Source organism: Astatotilapia calliptera, chromosome 11, assembly GCF_964374335.1.
Source record: "Astatotilapia calliptera chromosome 11, fAstCal68.1, whole genome shotgun sequence".
Classification (NCBI taxonomy): domain Eukaryota; kingdom Metazoa; phylum Chordata; class Actinopteri; order Cichliformes; family Cichlidae; genus Astatotilapia; species Astatotilapia calliptera.
Window position 1 is genome coordinate 24,263,344 of NC_137432.1, and position 22,942 is coordinate 24,286,285.

Below are 22,942 nucleotides of genomic sequence, written 5' to 3' on the forward strand. Positions count from 1 at the left end.
GGGGTACATAGTTAAAATTCAAGTATTAAGTTTCCCAACCTCTGCAGTGAAATGCATTGCGATGAGCTCTGGCCTAATTATAGAGGAGTGGAGTCTGGGGGAGGGGGGTGTTTGGCAGAGGGGTTAAGAGTCACTCTGCAAAGGGGTGAAAATGGGTGAATGTCAAATTGGAGGGCAGACATGGTGTCGTGCCAGCAGAACAAAGGAAGGCAGCTATTTTATGTCAAATCGTTTTAATAATAACCAATAGTGGTGCCATATACTGAGCACAATTTACATACTGTAAACCAATGTTTCCTGTTTGAGACGTTAGCATCCTATGACAAAAATAAATTGTATTTACTGCATTGCACATAGAGTGATTAGAGACAACACCACAAGCATTGACCATTCATAAAGCACAAAACAAATCCTTTTATATACAGAGGACGCATGCCCACATACTTCTCTGATATCAACATAGTGTTTCATCTGTTTCATTCAACTTACATTCATCTGCTACACTGAAGCAGCATTTACACAAGTGTAAAACACAGGTAATAAAATAAATAGTAATACATAAAATATTAAGATTTAAAAAGCTTAACAGAATTTCCTGCATGTACATGTAATCATATAACATGTACATGATATAATTACTAGCGCTATCAAAACAAAGCATTTGCTACTGTTTAATGTTGATATATGTCAATTTAAGCATGATATAAATAGAAATAAAAAATAACAATATTAAGCAGCCTGATTCCAAAGTTTTCACTTGTTTATTTATAATTCGAACAGATTAAAGTCCAAATTTGGTTTTGCTATTGCATTATTTTGTGTCACATTCTTCCAAGAACAGCAAGCGGAGATTAGAAAGTCAGTTGACATTAGTAGGCATGAGAAATGAGTGAGTGTGTAGATCAACAAAACATTTTCCCCTTATCTTAAATTATTGTTATACCAGTCTAGGTCATGTAAACGTTCTAACTTGTGTCATGATCTAACCTAACTGTGCCCTCATCAAACTTAAACTATGGTGTAATGTAATGAATTCTTCAAATGCACAGCTAAATATTGTAATTTTGCCAATAGTCACATCAGAAAACATTAGTATGAGAAGAGTTTCTCCAGGGCATGGACTACACTGTATATTCTAATTTAACTGTGTTTTTAGGGAGAGGTGAGCTTTCATACAAAGCAGACTATGAACATTTTCAAACCTCAAAAAAAAGTCTTAGCAATTAAAAAGAAAAGCATCTGCACGACTTATCCCAGTATAAAGGTTGGGTTTATATGTTTGTACAGCTACAGGCGGACTAACAAACCTATTTGTGACGCAGGTTTGAGTAAATACTAAAAAAGTCAGCAGTAGCCCCGTCAGTCATTCGATTTTATGCTAAAATGAACAAAAGCACTTCGTTGCAAAATCTACCTCTGCAGGCCATGCTGTGTTGTGTATGTGTTGTTGACTCCCTTTCATAAATTTAAGACCAAGTTAGTATGGCTTCTCTGGCAAAACCAATGCCAAGAGCAAGCTTGACATCACAGCTGTCAGAAATCAATTTCTCCTTCCTCATAAGCAAAGACGTCGTGAATACTGTGTGCAGCATCGGAGGGCTAGGTGTCGCTGTTCTTGTGTGGAAAACATTTCTGCCATGGGCTGAAAGGAAGAGCGAGAATGATGAAGAGGACGCCTCCAAAAATAAGAATGCCTCCCGCTGAGCCCACGCAGGCCACAGACCAGGACAGTTCATGGTGTAAAGGTATGGAGTGGTCACTGGACAGTAAGGCCAGCACAGACTGGTGGAATATGAGGACAGAGAGCAGGACCAGTACACCTGCATGAGAAGATAAAAAAGTAACAGTAACATTTAAAAGTTCAATCAGCAGTTACAATCCTTAAAATACTCATGAAAATATTGTCCTAGCATGACTAAAAAAAGAGTCACATCCCACCTGATAGGATGAAGCAGAAGGAGGCTGGCTTAAGAAAGAATTGCACTCCTTTGCTGAGCGACATGGCGATGCATATGGAGCCCATCACCATCATGGTCAGACTCAAAAGGGCCAAGACAGCTGCTGCTAGATTCAGACCTGTGAGGGAGAGCAGCGAGAAATAACAAAATATAAAGCGCAGATGTTCAGAAGTGCATGCAGAAAGAAATCTGCAGCACAAAAGATGGAGGAATTATTGTGAGGTCTGGAAACTAGTTATGTTACACCACCTCACACATGTTTGATTCCTCTGGGATTTTGGTTAAATCTGGATTTTTGTTAAAGAACAAAAATGATGTCATCTGTGCTCCTTCCTGTACTGGCTCTGCTTAAAACAGATTTTCCTGGCATTCCAAACCTGAACAGGTGCGACCCCAAAAAATAGCCTGTGCCAATTGTGCTGTTTTTGTTTTGTTTTTTTGATTCTCCAACACGTAGATATTATTTCATTAATAAAAGCATTGCAGATAACAGGAATGGTCATAGTTGGTCAATTCCTTCCGTCAGAGTAACGAGTAACATCACAGACTAGCCACCTCTTATTATCATTTTTTATTCTCTTTTTAAACAAATAAATAAAATCATATAAATATGTAACTCTACATACTTGTGAGTAATTTCAACAGAATTTCTGTTATTACTGTAGCCCAGTTGCAGTACTTTCGTAGCCCACCCCGGTCAACACTTTAGGAATCTATGCTTTGAAAAATTGCCACAAAGTTAGCATAAACCGTAAACACAGTACAAAATAGATATGCTAGCTTCCCGGTAGCTCAGAACCTAAAATGTACTTTTCTGTAATAACCAGCAGGGGGCGACTCGACTCTTCTGGATGCAAGAAGATTTGTGGTTGTGCCTATGGGTAAATGACCATCAGCTTCCTTTCCTATTTGACCTCTGTAAAAAAATTACTGAAACGTTTATGGGCTCACTCACTAGTTTCGGGTCATATTGAGTAAAAACTAAGTACATTTTGTAAATTAAGGTCACTGTTAAAGTCAGAAAGGGTTAGATGGGATATGCTCATTGGCTAATGACTTATGATTGAGAAGTGGTATACCCTTACTTATTTTTCACAGGACTGTGCATATCTGTTGGTGTGATTATGTCAAGTCTACTGTGCAGCCACTGACAGCAAATCTTTCCCACAGCTCATATGTCAAATGCCGCCTTCTCTTTAACCATATCAGCAAGCAAATTTTCAAAACAGCCTCTGCTCACAACTTACGACCAAAAGATAAAAATGACTGATGTTTGCTGTGATGTAAGTAGCCTATTAATTCTCATCCAGCTTATCTCCAAACTACACTGAAACCAGTGGCTCCCTGGGCAGCACAGCAAACACATTAATCAGTCTGATAGCTTATGGCTTGCTTTGGAAAAGGGGTGGCAGTGGAAGTTAATGGTCTAAAACATGCAAAAACCACCAGTACGGTCCTGTGAGCACCGCAGTGAGCGTCTTTATTGAAAGAAGAAGCTGCTGGTGTAACTGCTAATGTGTATGTCCAGGGGAAGGTGTAACATCTCACTCTTCTTAGTTGTCTTCTTGAATATGACTGCATTCTCCCCAGAGGTGAAGAATTTGAAGTAAGTACAGTTGGATTCTGTGGGCATAAAGAAGAGATCAGACAAAGAAACACACGTGCACCCACGCGCTCGCACACGCACTTACACACTCACTCTCCTATGGACGACTTCTTGTCTTCTCTGATGTGCCTACTATGCATCCATGCACTCTGTCCTTCCAGGCATCATTCCTATTTATATCGAGCATTAGCTGGAATACCCAGAGACACACACCTCTTCGCACACAAACACACACACATACGCACACTCCAGCACTGCACATATGGTGCCGCCAAAGAGGGTGAGAGACAGCAAAACACTAAGGGTGGATGGCAGAGGGGAGAAATAGTGGTAGACAGAGAGAAGGGGCAGATGGAGGCTAATGAAGGGACATGGCTACAGAAGACGGGAAGAGGATGTGCCGGGTGAAAAAGAAGGAGGAAGATGCGAGAAGTATGGATACAGGCTCAGAGGATGAGAGCGGTGAAAAGGAGGAGTGAGTTGCTGGCAGATGGAAGGGTGGTGAGTGAAGGGAAAGAGAGAGGGTAGCCGCAGATGGAGAAGGAGGTGAGACGAGCGAGCAGGAGATGTCAAGAGGGGGGGGAACACAGGGGGGTTAGTTAATACTGCATTAGTTATACACTCTCACTCGGTCCCTGCCTGTCCCCCCTCGTTTCCCCTTCTCTATATTTAGACAAAAACTGTGAAGTAGTCAGATTCCGTTTGGCTTCACAAGTGCATAGTGATGACTTTCACCCACTGAAAATTATGTGCTCCAAGATGACCACGTGCATGTGCACACACACACACACACACACACACACACACACACACACACACACACACACACACACACACACACACACACACACACACACATATTCTGACATCCTTCCTCACCACACAAATATAGCTGTGGCTGAGGGCATTTGCAAACATTTTTTAATGAAGCAGACCGTCCATTTGTCAACCATACTGATTTTGTAACACATTATGCTATCACAGTCAACTGGTTTTGCTCCCACTACCCCCGCTGAGACTGTAATTATTGAGCCGCCATGTTTCTCTCCAGCAGGCAGCGAAGATGGATAGCTGGTGTCGGGATGACAGACACGGCATCGTCAGGCCGCACTTTGAGCGGGACGGGAGCCAGAGGCATGTAAACAGGGATGTGAAATGGGGAACCATAGATGGCAAAAACATTTGTTTTCCTGCAAACATGATGAGCCCACGGCCATCTGTGACAGGCAGCGTGGGCCAACAGTGTTGGGACGTGTGATGAAGATTGTCAGAAGCATACTGGCTTCTCTCAAACACCAACAGAGCATCTTGGAATCATATCTGCCAGCTCGAAGCAGTCAAAGAGGCACAAAAGATAAATTAGCAAAGGATAGATAAATAATCCTTGAAAACTGGATCATTAAGTTGTATATGTGAACCACTTGTGTCTCTGAAATTTAAAGAGACTTTGTGATTTCTTCAGACCGCTGCTGGGTCCTGGCAGAATCCACGAGACATGTGTGATTCCAGGAGCAAGTCTTTCTCCTCCAGTACCTGCCTCTTTCCATCTCCAGACTCACTTTTCAGACAGAAATAGGTCATTGTGCAGATAATCGGCGCACTCCGGAGAACATAACCATGGTCAAGTTGAATAAAGTGCTTTTAGAAAGAACCTGTCACTACTCTAAACATGAATGTCCGTCAGCACAATAAACCTCTGGTTTGCCCCTTTATCACCTGTCTGCACTCTTGGTAAAACAGGAGATGATTCGATGCTTAGTCAGGAGAAAATCTTAATATTAATAATGCCCTGTTACACAGATCATGTTATGACTGCCAACAAATATGCTGTATATTGTATCTGCATGCTGCTGTGTGTTGGTCCAGCAGGATCCAAACTGATAAAGCACCACTGTGTTTATGCACTTGAATGCATTTTCACGCTTTATACTTTTTAATGATTCAATTTGCACATTATCTGTAGGATGACCTAGATACATACTGTATCTACACAAGCGGCTTCAGATACCCAACTCTCATTATTCCTTTGCAAATCCACACAAGTGTACATACACACAAGGAATACATTTATTTTTAAATCTATATCAAAACTCAGAAAAATGTTGCTCAGAAAAATGAAGACTGTTCGCGTTGGATGCAAATGACTTTTTTAAACAAAGTGGCAACAGAGCTTTTTTCAGCCTCTTATGAGTTCAGATACAAAGACCTACAAATGTATTCCCAGGGGGCATACATTATGTCAGCTATGACAGCTCACTCTTATTTTACAACATTTGTCATGGCACAGAAAACCTACAGTGATTAAGGGTGATGTCAGCAACTTCTTTCCACAAACAGTCTCTGACCCCTTGCTGTTAATCCACTTTGATACCGATACACATACTGTAACATGGTGGCAGCTTCAATTCAGACTTGCAAGGAAAGCAGACAGGGAGTTAAACACAAAATAGTCCCTGCAGAAACTCACCAGCTCATCTTGTGCAGATCAAACAGATTTACACAAATTCACACAGACACACACACACACACACACCACTCTGAGGTCTCACCTCCAGGTAGATCAGCAGGACCACAGCTTGTCCTCTCTGGGTCTATTTCATCCACCCTTAGGGTGCGGATGCAGCCCTTCCAAAGGCCGTAATGGGCCAGCTGGCAGGTCTGGTTGCCGCTGAAATTCTTTGGTTGGGCCAGCTCCACCCAAAACTCTGTCCCCATGCCGAGCACCGTGAGGGTCACACCGACGATAGAGACAAAGAAAGCCAGCTTGATCTTTCCCTCCTGGCTGTCGCTCAACTTGTGGATCCGCCTCTGTCCTCTACCACCTTTCATTCCAGCCAAACCTCCACTCTGTCCTGCCACCCCTGTGCGACCCTCCTCATCCTGTTGTACAAAGAAGTTGGACCACATACTGATCTAAAGTGGCCAGAACCGAAGAAGTACAGGGGATGGGACGGGACACCTCAAATGAAGATTAGAGAAGCAGATAATAGATGAAAAGTGTTTTAATTAGAATCAAATAATGAGATGTTTTAGGTTCGGAAGGCGAAAGTTTGCAAGAGAGCTATCAGTTGTCCTGTGATGGACGGGAAAATTGAGCAAAAGCAGTGAGAAGATCAAGTAAAAATAAATGGGCTGGACATAAGAGATATGAATAGAACTACTGTGAAGTGGAGAGGGGGGCAGATGAAGTGAGGTAATGACAAAATAGGATAGATGGAGGCAAGGACCAGGAGAGCTGTCTGTCTGTTTTCCGTCCAGGCTTCTGAAAAAGAGAGATGAAACAGGAAGATGAAAGAGTAGCCAGCATATGCTTCACCAGAGCAAAATCCTTTCATCACCAGCGTAATATTTAATTTCCAACAGCTTTATCAGCATCTACAGTATTCCCTCCCTAAAAGCCATATGAAATGCTCTCAGCCAACAATAGATAAGCCATATGGCAGATTTTGCAGGAGATGTAGAAACAATTCGACTGGAAGAGCTACTGGAGTAGGTTTGTGCAAGGTCAAGGTGAGAGATAACACCGTAGTGTCACACCGGACCACCCAGCTTCCAATTTCCCAGATGAGTTGACAACCCATCGTCTCTCTGAGCAGGTACACTATCTCTGGCTTAGACACAGATCCCCTTTGATCTGAGGGGATAATGGATTGCCACAAATACCTCTCAGGCTGCATTACTTATACCAGGAAAACTGGGAATATGTAGCAGCGGCTGTGCACTTGCACATGTGTGCTTCAGCACGAGTTTGGTCCCAGCTTACAGAGACTTTCAACTGTGAGCGAGGGACCTTTGGAGCGATTTAAACAAAGTGAGTGACGGGGCACAACGGTGTCGATGGTCTGCACGAGAGGTGATAATTCAATCCTGAACCCTCTGACAGAGAGAGGGGGCTATAGTAATTAACTCTGCTGTGAGGTCCAACAGGTCACAGAGTGGAGGCGAGAGGCCTGGCCAGTTAGGAAAGCAGCACCAGCAGGCCACGCACAGTTGGCGAATCACCTAATTCAGAGCTTTGGGCTGACAGCATCAGAGGTTTTATTTAGGCAACATGTGCAAAGTCTCACCGCAAAGCCTTTGTCTTTGATACTTTGTAGTATGTGAGGAGACATAATAATAAACATAATAAACATGTAACAAAAAACATTTCATTGTCATTTAGTCGTGCTGCGTGTCGTCTGCCCCGCAATAATCACAATAATAACAATTCAGTAAGAGCAGACAGCATTTACACAGAGCATGAGAAGATGGTTCTGCAATGTCAATAAACAATAATATCAGCTTATCAACAAGCACTAAGTGACAGTTGGGGTAAAAATCATTTTATAGCTAACAAAAGGCAGATACATACGTGTGACTAGTGAACCAAAGGTATGGAATAGCAACCGTGCATTAAAATAACCCTCCAACATAAACTGTAATAAAGGACATCAATACTGCAGCTGCTGACAGCCAAATTAGTGGTCATAGAATTACAAACCTTGATCACATTACATTCATATTAACCACAGTGTGATCAGACGGCTCAGAGGAGCCAAGCTGCTCTCAGGGTGGGCGACACAAACAAGTGCTTACTTTGCAGTAAGTGAAGGATTATCCTTAGCAGGGTATATAGAGCATGTATACAAAGTTATATACTATAATGCAACGAAAACTTTGGTGCAGTAGCCTAAATTCTAAAGCGTCTGAACACAGGATATAACTTCATGCTGCATTTTCTGTCGTGAAAATTAGAAATTCTCTCTACTGCTTGACCGGTGACAGCCACCGCCACCTGTGTGACACGTGGGCGTAAGAAAGCAACAGCTGGCTAATGCACTTGATTGAAAAGAAGAATAAATCTGACCTGTGTCGTGTGTGTTGTTCAGCTCGAGAGGAAGAGAAGCATGAAACTTAATAGAGGGGGGAGAGCAGTGATGTGAGAGTGAGTGTGAGAGAGAGAGAGTGTGAGAGAGAGAGAGAGAGAGAGAGAGAGAGAGAGAGAGAGAGAGAGAGAGAGAGAGGAAAGGGGTGGGAGAGAGGAACGTAAGAGTTATGGAAAGTGAGTGTAAAGGAGTAGAGGTGGGGGATGTGAAGGGGGTTGGAGTCTGGTTGGTTAATGCTGTTGCCCATTAAATGCGTGTGCATCTGTGTGTGTGTGTGGGTGGGTGTGTGTCTGGTGTTTGGCCCCCAGACTGTGCTTACACCTCACGTTTAATCTCAACAGCATCCAGCTCATGCTCCATAAATGTTTCAAATTTTAAATCAGCAAGGAAAGTTGCTGCAGGGTGGTCCACTCACATGATGACGAGCCTGCCAGCATGATAAAAAACATCTCTGTATCTGCGACAGCCTTGCTGTTTGTGTGTGTGTGTGCGTCTATTTCGGACAGCCACCTGTTAATGACATTAAGTAAGAGTGAAGGAGGAGTCTGTGTTTATATGAGAGGGACCAGAACAGCATTTTACAGCAACACAATACACTGTGAAGAGGTGAAAATCTAACAGAGAGACAGATTGAAAGTGTACTCAGGGTTTAAAAAGAGCCACAGCATGCAGGGACGCATATAGAAGGGGAAAAAAAGACGTATGAGAACAGGAGATAAAAGGGGAGTAAAAACTGTAAGGGAATGCTGAAGTCTGAGGTAGCTGCCGAAATGGACAACACTGGCTGAAATGAAGCGGTACAGAGAGGAAAATGAGAATGTGCAGCCCCCATTTCATTCCTCACTGAACAAGGTCCAGGGAGACTTCAGAGGCTCAGGCTGATCTTGTGGAAAGCTTTTCTCGTGGCCCATCCCTGCTTGGCCGTTCCACAGTTTAGGTTACATACGTGGCACAGCGAGAGAGAGAGAGAGGGAGGGAGGCCAAACCCTGCAGCCAGCAACACTAAGGGAGGGCGGGGATGGGTGGGGGATGCAAACCGAGAGTGAGTCGGGGACAGAAACACATAACAGGAGACAATTGCAGAAAAGGGACAAAGTAGGCCGCAGGCTGTGACAGGGAAATAAACACCTGGAATGTCCAAAAAAGTCAAACTCTGCTTCTCTTTTCCTTTTTTCAGTCTGCAGACGGCCTCTTCAGACAGAGGTCACATGCTAAATGCGTGACATCCATGATAGATTAATTAATGTGGAGGACAGCTATCTGTTTTAAGGCACACATGTGTGCCAATTCTTTAAAATCGCTTCCTCTAATTACACACACCACCACTGCTCATCCATCATATAAGATAGATCCAAAGTGTCCACAGGCAGTTGGAGGCCATCAATATTCTACATTATGCTGATATGAACAGTCTTGTTCATATGTCTTGTAGTGCCCCTGTCAGCAGTGCTGATTTATGCTTGTACTGTACGCTCATGTATGTACTCATGCGCATGCCGTTCACACTTATGATTACAGCTACAGAAAATTCTTAGTTTCATGCTGCTAAGTAGTACTGACTAAGAGTATTTGCCCACTTGAAGCATCTGATGATTTTCCTACTACGAACAATCCTGCAAAAAGCTTTAAAACTCAATAATGAACTTGATAAAACAAAAAAAGGGACTGCAGAAGTATCCTGAGTATCCGGTAAGGGAAAGGGGGGACTTTTATATCTGTTCACCTGCTGGTTAACACAAATATATAATCAACCAATCACATGGCCAGTGAGCGGTAGTTCTCTGGGTGTCTCTGCGTTGTTGATGCCAGAGGTCAGAGGAGAACTGCCAGACTGTTTCGACCTGACAGGAAGGCAACAGTAAGTCAGATAAGTTCCCGTTACAATCAACGTATGCAGAAAAGCATTTCTGATGGAACAACAGATCGGACCTTGAAGCAAATTCAATGTACCACTGTGTCACATAAAGAGATACAGGTTCCTTCTATTAGGTAGTAAATTGTTGTTAATCAATCTAATTTTTGAACAGATCAACGAGTAACTGATCTGATACGATGCTCTATGATATCTTCCTGGAGAAAAAGACACATTTTTATTAACAGCAGCTGTCAAGGCAGATGCCACTGAGACAGCAAAAGATAAACTGACCTTTTGGTATACGCCTGGAGATCACTGAGAGCGATGTGGACAGTTAGGAAAAAACCCTCAATCTTTTCAGGGGTAAGACTTAATAACTAGATTAAAGTAAAAAATTAATGTTCAGTCATACTGCTGGATGGCTTTTATTAAGATATATTAATGTATGTGTCTTGGTACACATTAACAGCTATACACCAAATCTATATGTGCACTTAAACTTTTAATAAGTGGTGCTGAAAGGTCAGGGTAGTTTCTCTTTTCCAGCATGCAAAGGATTTGTTTGACGTCACTCTTTCGACTGACCAATGCTGGGAACAATGGGAAAGTGCAAGAAAGTCAATGAAGTTATAAGAAGGAGAACTGCAGATTTAGAGAAGTTGTGAAGGTCTCTTGAAGCTATTTCCAAAAAAAACATTCCAAGATCATCCATTATTTTAAACATGTAAATGTAAGTACAAGTAATTCAGGTATATCAGCACATTTCCACGGTCCAAATTCTTCATCTTCACCTCGAATCAACAGCAAGATGGCTGAAACTTGGACACTGTTGGGTCAATAATCAAAAGCATGTTCAGGAACAACCCGAACAAAAGCAAACCAAAAGTGGTTTTGAAAAGCAGGCTAACATTAGCTAATGCTAAACTAAGCCATGCTAATGGACTTACCAAAGCCCTGAACTCAACCCTATTGTATATTTGTGTATTTATGCTTAAAAGGTGTCTGTGCCAGGAAACCAACCAATTTTAATGAACTCTACCAATTCTGCCAAGTAGAATAGTAAAATATCCAACCACAAAATGCGAGAAGCTTGTTGATGGATGTTGATGGAATTTACTAATAGACCAAATATTAATATGATGGATGTATATATCTGATGCCGTATATTCCCACCCGGGAAAAAGAACAGTTCAAAGTGGTCATTAAAAGCCCATAATTACCATAACATTGATGAATGAATGTATGTAAACTACAACTATAAATTCCCAAATTTCATCACCACCATTACCTTATACATTAATTCATGCATCCTGGGATAAGCTGCCTGCAGTCTTTGTGCAGTTTACATGTTCTGTTTAGTAACAGTTATGTTACTCTGTAGATTCATATTTTAAAGTTCCAGTTTCCTGCCCAATGACCCTTTTCTAAATGATAAACACTACAAATATGGCTTGTCTGCATTGCATTAATGTTTGATCTCTTCTATTGCAAATCATTGACATTTTTACACAGGTGGAAGAACATCAACAGGACACATTTCTACTAATGTTTTTGACATGTACGTATTATTAAGTTCTTTCTTGTGAGGTGTTTACTTCGTCTAACCTCCTGTGGATTAAATACAAACTGGATCATGTACTCAATGTGTCCATTCTATTCCACTGTTGCACTCTCCCACTGCTGCAGTGTTCTATCTTTTTGAATGAAGATCAATGGGGATGCACTGCCTAGAATGACAATGACCATCACCAGAGTCTTGCATCCGCCACTAGAGGGAGATAATGTATTAACAAGCCTTTACTGCAGCGTTAGGCCTGGGGAGGGCATACAATGCACTTGAGAGAGGGCTGCCAATAACATTCAGCGGCTTTCATGACAGACAGCCATCTCTAAAAGACTCAGGGTCAGCTCTCCATTTTTGCTCCAGTGGACATGGTTTCAACTGCATGAGAGAGCTGCTGATTTACCTTTGTCCTGAGGGAACTACTGGGTAGTGAGTGTTGCATCAGAGGCCCTGCTGCTGCTGGGTTTTGTGCAGTGAGGTGCAGCGATGCAGATAGAGATGGGTAGTATAGAGCTGACACAGGACATTATTGCATGACAGAGTGTAGTTGCTTTCCTGTAACCATTTTACATGAAATCCAGGCTGAATAAGACAATCCAGCTTTTGCTCTGCCTTACTCTTTGTACCTTGTGAGATGTAGAAAAATAAATGGGTTAATTGGAAGAACATAAATGACTTGGCTCAAAATAAGCCTGAATCTATCATCAAGATTGACATGATTCAGTTGGATTTTTTATATATATGAAAACTATATGCTCACGGTCACTTTATTAAGTACACCTGTTCTAATCACTCATGGCAGCAACTCAATGCATTTAAAGCTTGAGAACGTGGTCAGGATGACCTGCTGAAGTTGAAGCTGAGCATCAGAGGAATGGGAAGACAGGCAATCAGTCACTTGTTACAAGCGAGCTATGCAGAAGAGCATTTGTCAATGCAAAACACACAGAACGATGAAGCAGAAGAGCTATAGCAGCCGAAGAGCATGCTCCTCTCTGTTAGCTAAAAACAGGAAAATGAGGCTACAATTTACACCTAGATTGAACAATAGAAGACTGGAAAAACATTGTCTCGTCTGGATTTCTACTTCAACATTCGTTTGGTAGGATCAGAATTGGGCTTAAACATAAAAAAGATCCGGTCTTGTACAAGAGGTTCAGGCTGTCTGGGTGTGGTGTAATAGTGTGGGGATATTTTCTTGGCATACTTTGGACCCCTTAGAAGCAACTGAGCTTCAATTAAATGCCACAGTATTCCCAAATATTGTTGTCCATCCCTTTATATCTATTCACTTTTGATGACTTCTTCCAGCAGGTTGACACACCATGTCACAAAGCTCAAATCATCACAAACTGGCTGCTTGAACGCAACTATCAGGTCAGTATGAATCAAAATCTCTGAAGAATGCTTCAAGCATCTTGTTGAATCTATACCATGAAGAACTGAGGCAGTTGTGGCCCCTGTGTGTGACCAATGTTTATACTACTCTTACGTAAAAGTCAGTCTAGTGACTGTGAAATAGCACCATCATTTGGACATTACCAATAACTACACAGTTTGATTAATTATGCTATCAGGTCAGTAAAGCTGACTGTAGCTCCAGTCTACTCCATCTCCATTATTAACTGTGCTACGGTGTGGTGAATGGATGTGGGCGTGCACAGGAAAAGGAAGCACAAAGGGAAGAAAAGCAGTCATGTAAATTCATGTTTTAATCAACATTTGAAAACAAACTGGACAAATGAAAGACTGCTTCTGCTTTTATAAACTATGTGTGGCTTTTAGGTTTTAAATCATTTAAGAAATCACATTTTTTTCCAGAGAAAAAGAAACTAAAAGACACTTAAAAAAAAAAAGAAAAGAAAAGCAGATTTTCAGAAAGTAAGGAGTAACATCTCTAAAGTGTTATCACTGACACAGTCTCTCTTTCAGCGCTGTAAAGCAAACCAAAGGATCAAATGAAAGCACAGTCTCAAGCCCATACAGTTTGAACATGTGGTCCTCAGAGGATACAGGGCAGAAGATGAGGGAGATGAGCGATAAGCAGATTGTGTCTACGTACACAGGGACTGTTTTCTATCAACCCAACAGCTGACCTCAGATTTAGTGAAATTACCAAATAGTTCAACAGCAGAAAAATGACTAACAGTGAACACTAAAATTTAAAAATCAGGTTACTTTGTTTTCCCTAAATAATCTCCTCAAAGCCCCCAAATTTCTGAAGGAGATTGTAGTATTAGTTTTACTTTTAACTCTGATTTTAATTTTTTGAAAGACAAATCTGGCATTTTGTGATTTTAGTTTCACTCTGCAGTACAACATGAGTCGTGGGTATTAGTCTCATGTTTATTTGGTCTTGTCAGAGGTGAGACGCTGCACAAACAAACAACTGGGTCCAACACATCTTACATCCCAAATCTGCTGGGAAACAAGGAAAAATGTGAGCTGGCTGAAGGACAAGACAGTAACATACATGAATATATAGACATCATTGGTAGAGGGGTAAGCCATATTTCTTTCAATAGCAAATTGACATGTAATAACATTAAGGCTTGTTGGTAAGGAAGAAATATATATCCCCCCATGAAATCCCCTCCCAATCTGTCTTTATTGTCTCTTAAACTAAATCAGGGCTGAACTGCTGAGACGAAACAATCTCACCTTTAAAATGCTGTTCACAAAAGATGAACGTGACAAAAGTTGCAAAAATTTGAACAAAAACAAGAAAGCGCATAATTTAAAAAAAAAAAATTCTCTTTTTTTTTTGCAGTTTGTGTTATTCTAAGGGACTGAATGCAGGGTGATATTACAGCTGAAATCAGTGAAGCTACACACAGTATCAGAACAATTACAGTTGACATTCAGATAGAGTCCAATCAGACAACAGATTTTCTAGAGATCATCCTGAAGGGTGGGGGGCAGCAGTCTGATGAAAATGAAGGAACATAAGGAAAGGACAGAGTCCAGACAGGGGGTGGAGGAAAAAAATAATAATAAGAGTGTTCTTTTGCCTTTCTAATGATGACAGAAAAGCTGAAGTGGATGTTACAACTACTGTGTATCTACACTGGATGGTCAAATGAAAATGCCCTCCCATCTTCCTCTCCATCTCCCCAAAACCTCCCTGTCACTTTTTTTTTTTTGTTTTTTTTACCCCCCAACCAGAATCTTCCAGTAAGTGCCCTACCGCGGCTCCTTCCTAATGTACTTAAAACAGGCTAACTCCATTTAAATACAAACCTTAAAGTGTGGCACCCCCCCTCCCACCCAGAAATGACATCCCTGTCTCACAAAGTATAAAAAATGTTCGCCCAACCCCTGGACCTATTATTACACACTTTTTTTTTCTCAAAAATCTTTAACTTGCCCACCCACCCAGCTACACCACTAGCAACCAAACCTAGCCCCCTTTTATTATGTACTGAAAACAAACCCCATAAATTCTCCTCCTCCATTTCCAATTCTGTCTTAACTGCTGAATATTTCGTGAAGATCTCCAATGATAATCTGGATATCACCACTGCCAAACAAATAATACTCCCAGATCGACCTGCAACGTTGCGCTACACACACACACACAAAAAAAAAAAAAAAAAAAAATCACTTTGGGGGCTGATTTGGAAACTGGCAGTGCACACCCTCCCCATTCCCCTCTTCTCGTCATGCGCCCTCTACCAGAAATCCCGGCGGTGATAGGCGTCTGGATCGCAGTATTTGGTCACCACCACCCTGTTGGCAAACTTCCTGCCTGTCAGCCCCTGCATGGCCTTCTGGGAGTCAAAAACTGATGTGAACTCCACAAAGATCTGAAATTTTTTAAAAAAGATTAAAAAAAAAAAAAAAGCAGTGAGGGCTTGTAACATCTCACAGCATCGTTTACCACAAGTCAAATGTAAACGGCTCCTACCTTGCCGGTTCCAGGCACTTCCAGGCCATCGACAGGTCGAGGTATCTCAATGCTTTTAACTTGGCCGTACTTGCTGCACTCATCCCTGACGTCCTCCACAATCTCCTCGTACTCTTCGTCATCCAACAGCTCTTCAGGGGCCACCATGTTCATCAGGCACAACACCTCCGTGGGCAGACCGCCCATCTGAGTCACGGAGCTGTTCAGACCTGGCACCTGCAGCGTCACTGGAGTCTGGTTTATACTCGACTGGAAGGAGACACACAAAGGTTAGATGAGGCATTTTATAGCACAGCTTTCTCTACATTTTACAGTAAACTGTATAAAGCCAACAATTTAATATTCTTTACATCCATTTTCACAGCTAAAAAAACAAAACAAAACAAAAAAAAAACAAACAAACAAAAAAAAAAAAAACTACTGGCCACTGCCACCCACCAGACAAACAATCTCAGTCCAGCTTAAACTCAGTTTGGTCTCCAATCACCGTTTTCGTAAGTGTGGTTGCAGCTTTAACCCTAGGTAGTGTCGGCTGCTGGTTCATAAAATATTGAGAAAATGTGTTTTCGGGTGAACACGTTTTAACTGATTTCATGCAGAGCTTCAGTCAGCAGTATTTCATTGGCCATAGCCGATTAGTAATAAATACGATCTGTTTCATATTTTATTATTATTGTACCGTATCCAATTGAATCCGAATGGATGTACTACACAGAGATTAGTTCAGGCAGTGATAAGGAAAGTGCTGCTACATGCATTTTTCCTGCTTTTATTATAAAATAATAATTATAAAATAATAATAAAAGCAGGGGGAGGCAACTAAAAATGTACTACATTTAGATGTGCACTTGTAAATGGTTAAATTTAAGAGTAACTTCATGAATTGCTGGAGAAGAGTGGCCAAACAATCTTTATGCATTTTACACTCTCTAAAAGAGCATCGATCCTCCCACCACCCGCTGTCATCTGTCCAGCTCCTGGACACTTACCAGAGTTGCGTTCTTCGATCCCACACTGGCTCTTTGCACCAGAAGCTTCTTGTCTCCCAGCTGCATGCCGTTCAGTCCAGCAATAGCCTATAATGACATAACAACGTTGAAAACCATGCCTTCAAAAACTCATACTACAGAGATAGCATTGTATATTCTGTTGGACTGGTTACCTGGTCATTAAGGTTGACATCAACATATTCACAAAAGGCATATCCTTTGGATAGGCCTGTGGCGCTGTCCTTCACCAGGTTAAAAGCCTTCAGAGGGCCAAATGACGTCAACAGCTCTTTCACCTAGCACACATGATGCATAAAGGTCACTGCAAGGCATTTCCAATGGTTTCCAACAGGTCTCATGAACACCAGACACTCCCAACATGACACCACTGTTCAAGATGTGTTACTGGGTAACATGACAGCAAACATAAAAAGAATAACACAATGCTCCTTCTCTTTCGCTTCTTCCAACAGTAAGTATAGTGTCTCTATGTTTCAATACTAGTGGAAATTATATGCCGATGTATGCACATTTTTTTTTCAGAAAAGCACAAGAAAGAACAGAGTACACTCTGGGGTTCTTTAACCTTTAGTCATGTGAGAAATACAGGACTCAAAGTATAACAGAATGCAATGTAGTGTTGTTTGGGCCATTTTGCAAGGTGAGTGTGTAAGTGTATTGTGCAGAACAATTGATACTGAACAAGCTGTACTGCACTTATAAGAAAATATGAGCTGTTTAAGGCACAAACACTGACCTGGTCATCATTCAGGTAGTTAGGCAAGCCACCAATGAAGAGCTTGTGAGCAGAGTCTGGGACTACTGTGGACACCACACCTGCAGGAGCAGCAACAGACAGAAACATTAATGGAGAAATTGAGTTCACACAGATTACAATTTGCTGAGAATTGTGCCAGAAGTAATTAGAGTTAAAAACCATTAATTGTCTGTATACCAGGCACATAGACACTGGGGTTCTCGCTCATGCCGGGCAGGGGCTGGTAATCGTGGGGACGGCGAATCTTAAGACTCTGGCCTTGAAAGATGATGCCATCAAAGGCCATTGCCTGTGTTGTTTCATCCACAGAACGGAACTACACAAGACAAAAGATGGCTGACTTCAAAACTGCGTATTTTAATAAGGTTTTAGTATTATACCAAGAGAGAACAATCAGTGTTCATGGGAAAATTGACTCACCTCAAGGAAGGCAAAGTTCTTATCCTGATTGATCTGTACTGCAAGAACGGGATTGCCGGGGGCCTGAGTAAGACCACCCAAACGCATCTGGGCATTAAAGAAGTCCATCATTGACTCCTAAACATAAGGGAGGGGAAAAAATAATAGATTGTGTTAATTTGCACAATAACAACCAAACACAAGTATAAATTACTGCAGGATGTTTATAGGGCAGGAGCCAAAGTCAAATGCTGTCCTGTTACTCACCTCTGTGATACCAAAGGGGATATTGCCCACATAGAGCCGACGAGCCTGTCGGGTCATCTGGCTACCCACTACAGGTACTGGGGTTGGAGTAACAGCCAGGCCATCTGGAGTCATGGTCGGCAGGAGGGCTGTAGCTGGGATCTGGCCTGCAGCTGGAGCGTGAAGACAGGAAATATTTAACAACCTCATTCTGTTGTTTCAATAAAGCCATGTGGCAGATTAATACGCACATAAACGTGGAACTATTATGCTCATTTCTATTCTTCATATTTTGCATTTTTGGACTCCATTAATCATTTTTCATCTTAAGCTGGGCCTTGGTATAGCCCCTTAGTTCTACTATGTTTCTGTTAAGGGTGAAAACGAGTAATTTTACACACACTGACTATGTTTAAAATATGATGGGAAAATAAGGAAGAGCATAATAGATCCACTTTAAAGGTGTCTTTCATTCAAGTAAGGCAGAATCAAATATTGTAGTAAACATATAAATAGATGAGACGAGAAGGAAAATGGATGGTTACCTTGCATGGCTTTGTACTGCATGGGAGTGATGTGTTCAAAACCAGGTGGAGGGACATCCCAGTACTTCTTCACCTTCTTCTTCTTCTCACGGTGGGGAGAACGGCTGTTTGAGGAACACACAATCATCATGTAACATATCTCTCATTAGCTCACACTGGACTACTACAGGAAACGATGGTTTGATTTCAGAAATGAACAAAACAGACTACATTTCAATCACAACACTGTAAAACTCATGTTAAAGATGATAAAAGGGATAGAAAACCCTCATCCAGGCAGTTATTTACATACTAAACGGTAGACAGAATCTAAGAAGATAATTAAAATCCAGTTGCTGCAGTAATGCACAAACCAGCTTTGTGTTAGTTTGCTGTATTACCTTCCAGCATTGTCCTGGGGGAAGCTGGATGGTGAGCTGAAATGACATCGGAAGGGTTTCACATTTCTCTCAAATAATAAACACATTAACCAACATTTCCACTTGACAAAATTAGAGCTTCCATTTTGAATACAAGTCAGTCACTAAGTGAGCCTCACAGCTGGCACGAATTCAAACTATTAATGAGGCAATGAAAGCATAAATTACATCGTTAAAAATTGAGGAGCCAGATATTACATCTTTTTAACTACTCACACTGCATATCTGCAAGTAACGCGTTTTATACTGGTACCGAGAAAGAAAAGAGTCAAGCAGCAGTCAAGCAAAGAGGTCACATTCACAGCCAATAAGAAGCAGGAAACTGGAAAACTTTGCAGAAGTCCGCAAGAGAGTGAACATAATGAAGCAGTCACAAAGGAGATGTGTGACTTCAAATGAGAAGTTATTGTATATAAATGCAATCCAAAGGTGAAAGTGAAAGAAAGACTGGCTAATCGTGAGCATAAACACATACGGTTATGTGTTGCCCCGTCAACAGGCAAGCTTTCATCTCTTTGGTATCAAAGATGATGTTCTTAGAAGAACGGACAATTTTCCCACAGCAAGAAGCTTAACGAGATTTGATCAAAGACTGCAGATCAGGCTTGTCACGAGAAAAAGTGGGAGCACATTTCAGAGACACCCGATATTATGCAACTTCAGAGTGAATATGCAAATAATCTACGTTTCAGAAAAGATTCTTTCTGGAGTTTTATTAATAGACCTGAAATTCTTTTTAAAAAACAGTTTTGACTCTTGATATTCTGCATGATGAGTTCCACAGTCGACAGGAAGTGGCAGAAGCTCATTGCCTAAGCTAGTTTTTAGTTCTGATTAATGTGTTTAAGTGCATTTGTTGTCCTGAACAGCAACACAATATGCTATTAAGACAGAAAAACCAAACAAACAAACAAAAGAAAAAGAACAGATGACAGCAAAAGCCAGGAAGGAGAGGGCTGCATTTTGCAAACATAACAAATTTTTATAGTGTCAGTTTTTTGTGCGCATGTGCTTGAGTTTGGAATTTGCAGCCACCTACTGTGCGGCACGATGTCAGTGCAAAGTCGAGGGTGTTTAGACAAGCTGGTGTTTCAACACATTTGTATTGCATATATATAGGGCAATTTAAAACTTCAAAAATTTAGTGTTTACATGTTTGTGAGATCCAAGTTTACTTGGACTCACAAGTAGCTTTCATCATTGTACTAAGAAGGTGTCCAGAGGTTAATATAATCTGATCTATTCTTTGCAGATGCTTTATTTTCGGCCAGTGTGATGACTATACAATGTACACTACATTCCAGTATAGTGGGGCGATTCTTGATGCAACACAGTAGCTTTGACTGCTTGTTGGCCCAGATGTGGTACTAACCTGCGTCTGTGTCTCCGCTCCTTACTGTCTCCACGGCGGTCTCTGCTGCGTCTGTCCCTGTCTCTGCTCCTCCTCTTCCTCTCTCTGCTGCGACTGCGGGACGAGGACCGACGGTGGTGGCGGTTCTCTTTGTCCCTTTCAGCTGTAGGAATTAAATATTAAGTGTTTAATAACTCGCATGACTGCACATAAATGGGATACATAGCTAGCTGGGGATATACACCAATTAGCCACAGCATTAAAACCAGTGAGAGGTGACACTTAACACTGATCATCTTGTGGATGTTTAATTGAAATGTACAATCCACATCCAACTACACCTCGTTCCCACTGCCTTGCACTCCTAGATAGCAAAAGAAAAAAAAAACTGCAAGGGCCATGAAGAATGGCTCAAAGGATTAACACAGCCTCAAAACTGCATCATAACAATTTGAAAGAGTATTTGTAGGATCCATTCAGACAAGCTGGATACAGAATATCCACTCACAACCTAGAAGACCCAAAAAGATCCACTGCTCCCTGTCTATGGTTGAACAAAAAGCCCATGTCCATAGGCCACAAGGTATTTCTGAAGCCCTATGGAGACCACACAATATTAACACCATAAATTAAGCTATGGGTGTACACATAGCTTAATTTACAGATTGGTAAAATAAACCAAATAAACTTTACATAGACATAAGACCATAAGCCTTGTAGTGCTATACAGCAGGATATTTGAAATTATAAGGAAATGCTAAAGTGGTTACGTTAGCATTTTATAAGTAAATACTGGTTATGGTAGCATTTTAAAAACAAGACCACAGCTTTTATAGATTAATAACGTGAATAACAGCTCGTAGAATTTAATAAACCCCATCCACTACACGGATGCAGCTCATAGTGTGCGTGTATCTATACAAATCTACCTTGAAAACAGTCTGTGTCGGATAAGTTTTTTTTTAAACTGGTACAGTTACTGGTTGTGTGTCGAAAAGTTAGAGGCAATAATCTAGTAGTAATAGTAATCTGGATTAGAAACGTTCAGTGCACGCAACAGCTGCAAAGAATGAATGCTAGCTGCACCAATTATTCAGTCAGCTGGTCTTGACTCATGATATAAACTTACAATGCTTTAAAGAAACAGTAACCTTTATTTAGTTTGTATTTGGTTACCGGTAAACTTACAGAAAAGTCGGGAAAATGCTCATCCAACAGAATAAAATGACGAGCAATATTCCCGTAAAACTGTAGGCTAGTAATTTGCTAATACTGTTCCAGTAAATAGACATGGCCACAGTAGGATACACTGATGGCGGCCTGTACAAACAAAGGCACCATTGGCGTTTCTAAATGCTGATGCAAAAAGAAAAAGTGATTTACCTTGTTTGTTTTCAGATAACTGTCTTTCGAATTCGTCGAAGTCCGACATCTCTCTGCTGAAGCCTGCTACGCTTTCGGAGATTGCGTTGCTCAGTTGGCGGTGGCTAGCTTAAGCTAGCAACAAAGTGAACAACACTTTTAAAAACAAGTGTCTTGCAGATGCAGCTCCGGAAAGTTAGCCTCGACTAGTAGCTTACCTAACGACAGATTTATCGAAAATGTTTAACTAGAACATATATTAGCGGCAAAGTATTTGTTTACAACGTAACAGCAGAATCATTGATAAAGAAAACGTGTTCGCATGGGTTAGCCTGCTAACGTTAGCTAACTAGCTTGTAGCAAAGTCCAGAAGAATAGTGGGCCCGTGGCTCCTAGCTAGCTACCAACGCCGAATGAATGAGCTTCTTTTCGGAGCCCAAAGCGGATCCGGGGAGTTAATGATCCACGGGAGCCAGTTGTTCGGCTTTACAAGACAAATATATGCGCTTTCAAATATTTCGAAGCTAGAGAAAACAATTAAGACTTCGGTATGCCCGCTTTTTTTGCTCCGTCTCCCTGGAGCTCCGTGACACAGGAAGTTGATGAATGCCTTGTTTCCGGTGAGTGAGAAAGAAGAGACGCTCCGGTGTCCGTTTTCGCTTGTTTTTTATTCTTTTCCCATCAGAGTTAATTTATCTGCTAAGGACATGCTGAGTCCCAAAGTGTCAAAGTTTTATTTTGTAGTTCAAGTGAAGATGAAACCTTTAACTTAAACTGCTTTTTTTTTTTTTTTTACTTCTTCCTTAGGGGTCGCCACAGGCCTCCATATCACTCTCTCTTCTTACCTTCAACATCAGCCCAACACTTGAAATAATCCCACCCACACTCTGAACCCATCTGTCACTCCTACTGCAAACCTGACTGCTGTCTTGTCTTCTGGCTCAGGGCCTGGACAACTTGCTGTAATTATTGAAATCATGAATTCTACCAAAAAATCCTGAAGCAAAACATTCTGTCCATAAGTTGTGGCCTGAGGCTTACTTGGGTTATGGAGCAGGGCAATGATCTGAAACACACCAGTAAGTCCACCTCTAAAAA

At 41.4% G+C, this 22,942-nt stretch overlaps 2 protein-coding genes across 5 annotated transcripts; both read right to left on the reverse strand.

Moving 5' to 3' along the window:
* Window positions 1–742: 742 nt before the first annotated feature.
* On the reverse strand, window positions 743–8,523 carry cacng6b (calcium channel, voltage-dependent, gamma subunit 6b). Its single transcript, XM_026185478.2, has 5 exons — window positions 8,411–8,523; window positions 6,114–6,826; window positions 3,507–3,581; window positions 1,939–2,076; window positions 743–1,820 (listed from the first exon to the last, which is right to left on the reverse strand). Exons 2-5 carry the CDS (start codon window positions 6,469–6,471, stop codon window positions 1,600–1,602), a joined length of 792 nt encoding a protein of 263 aa, XP_026041263.1. The 5' UTR covers window positions 6,472–6,826; window positions 8,411–8,523; the 3' UTR covers window positions 743–1,599.
* A 6,756-nt stretch (window positions 8,524–15,279) lies between these two features.
* u2af2a (U2 small nuclear RNA auxiliary factor 2a) lies at window positions 15,280–22,448 on the reverse strand. Of its 4 annotated transcripts, none has more exons than XM_026185106.2 (12): window positions 21,866–22,448; window positions 20,504–20,645; window positions 19,093–19,128; window positions 18,713–18,816; window positions 18,189–18,340; window positions 17,943–18,059; window positions 17,700–17,838; window positions 17,502–17,581; window positions 16,918–17,040; window positions 16,745–16,831; window positions 15,756–16,004; window positions 15,280–15,654 (listed from the first exon to the last, which is right to left on the reverse strand). In XM_026185106.2, exons 1-12 carry the CDS (start codon window positions 21,912–21,914, stop codon window positions 15,520–15,522), a joined length of 1,413 nt encoding a protein of 470 aa, XP_026040891.1. In that variant the 5' UTR covers window positions 21,915–22,448; the 3' UTR covers window positions 15,280–15,519. The 4 variants fall into 4 exon arrangements, with proteins under 4 accessions (XP_026040891.1, XP_026040890.1, XP_080164482.1 ...); XM_026185105.2 differs by having other exon boundaries at window positions 17,682–17,838; XM_080308356.1 differs by lacking the exon at window positions 19,093–19,128 and having other exon boundaries at window positions 21,866–22,440.
* Between the last annotated feature and the right edge of the window lie 494 nt (window positions 22,449–22,942).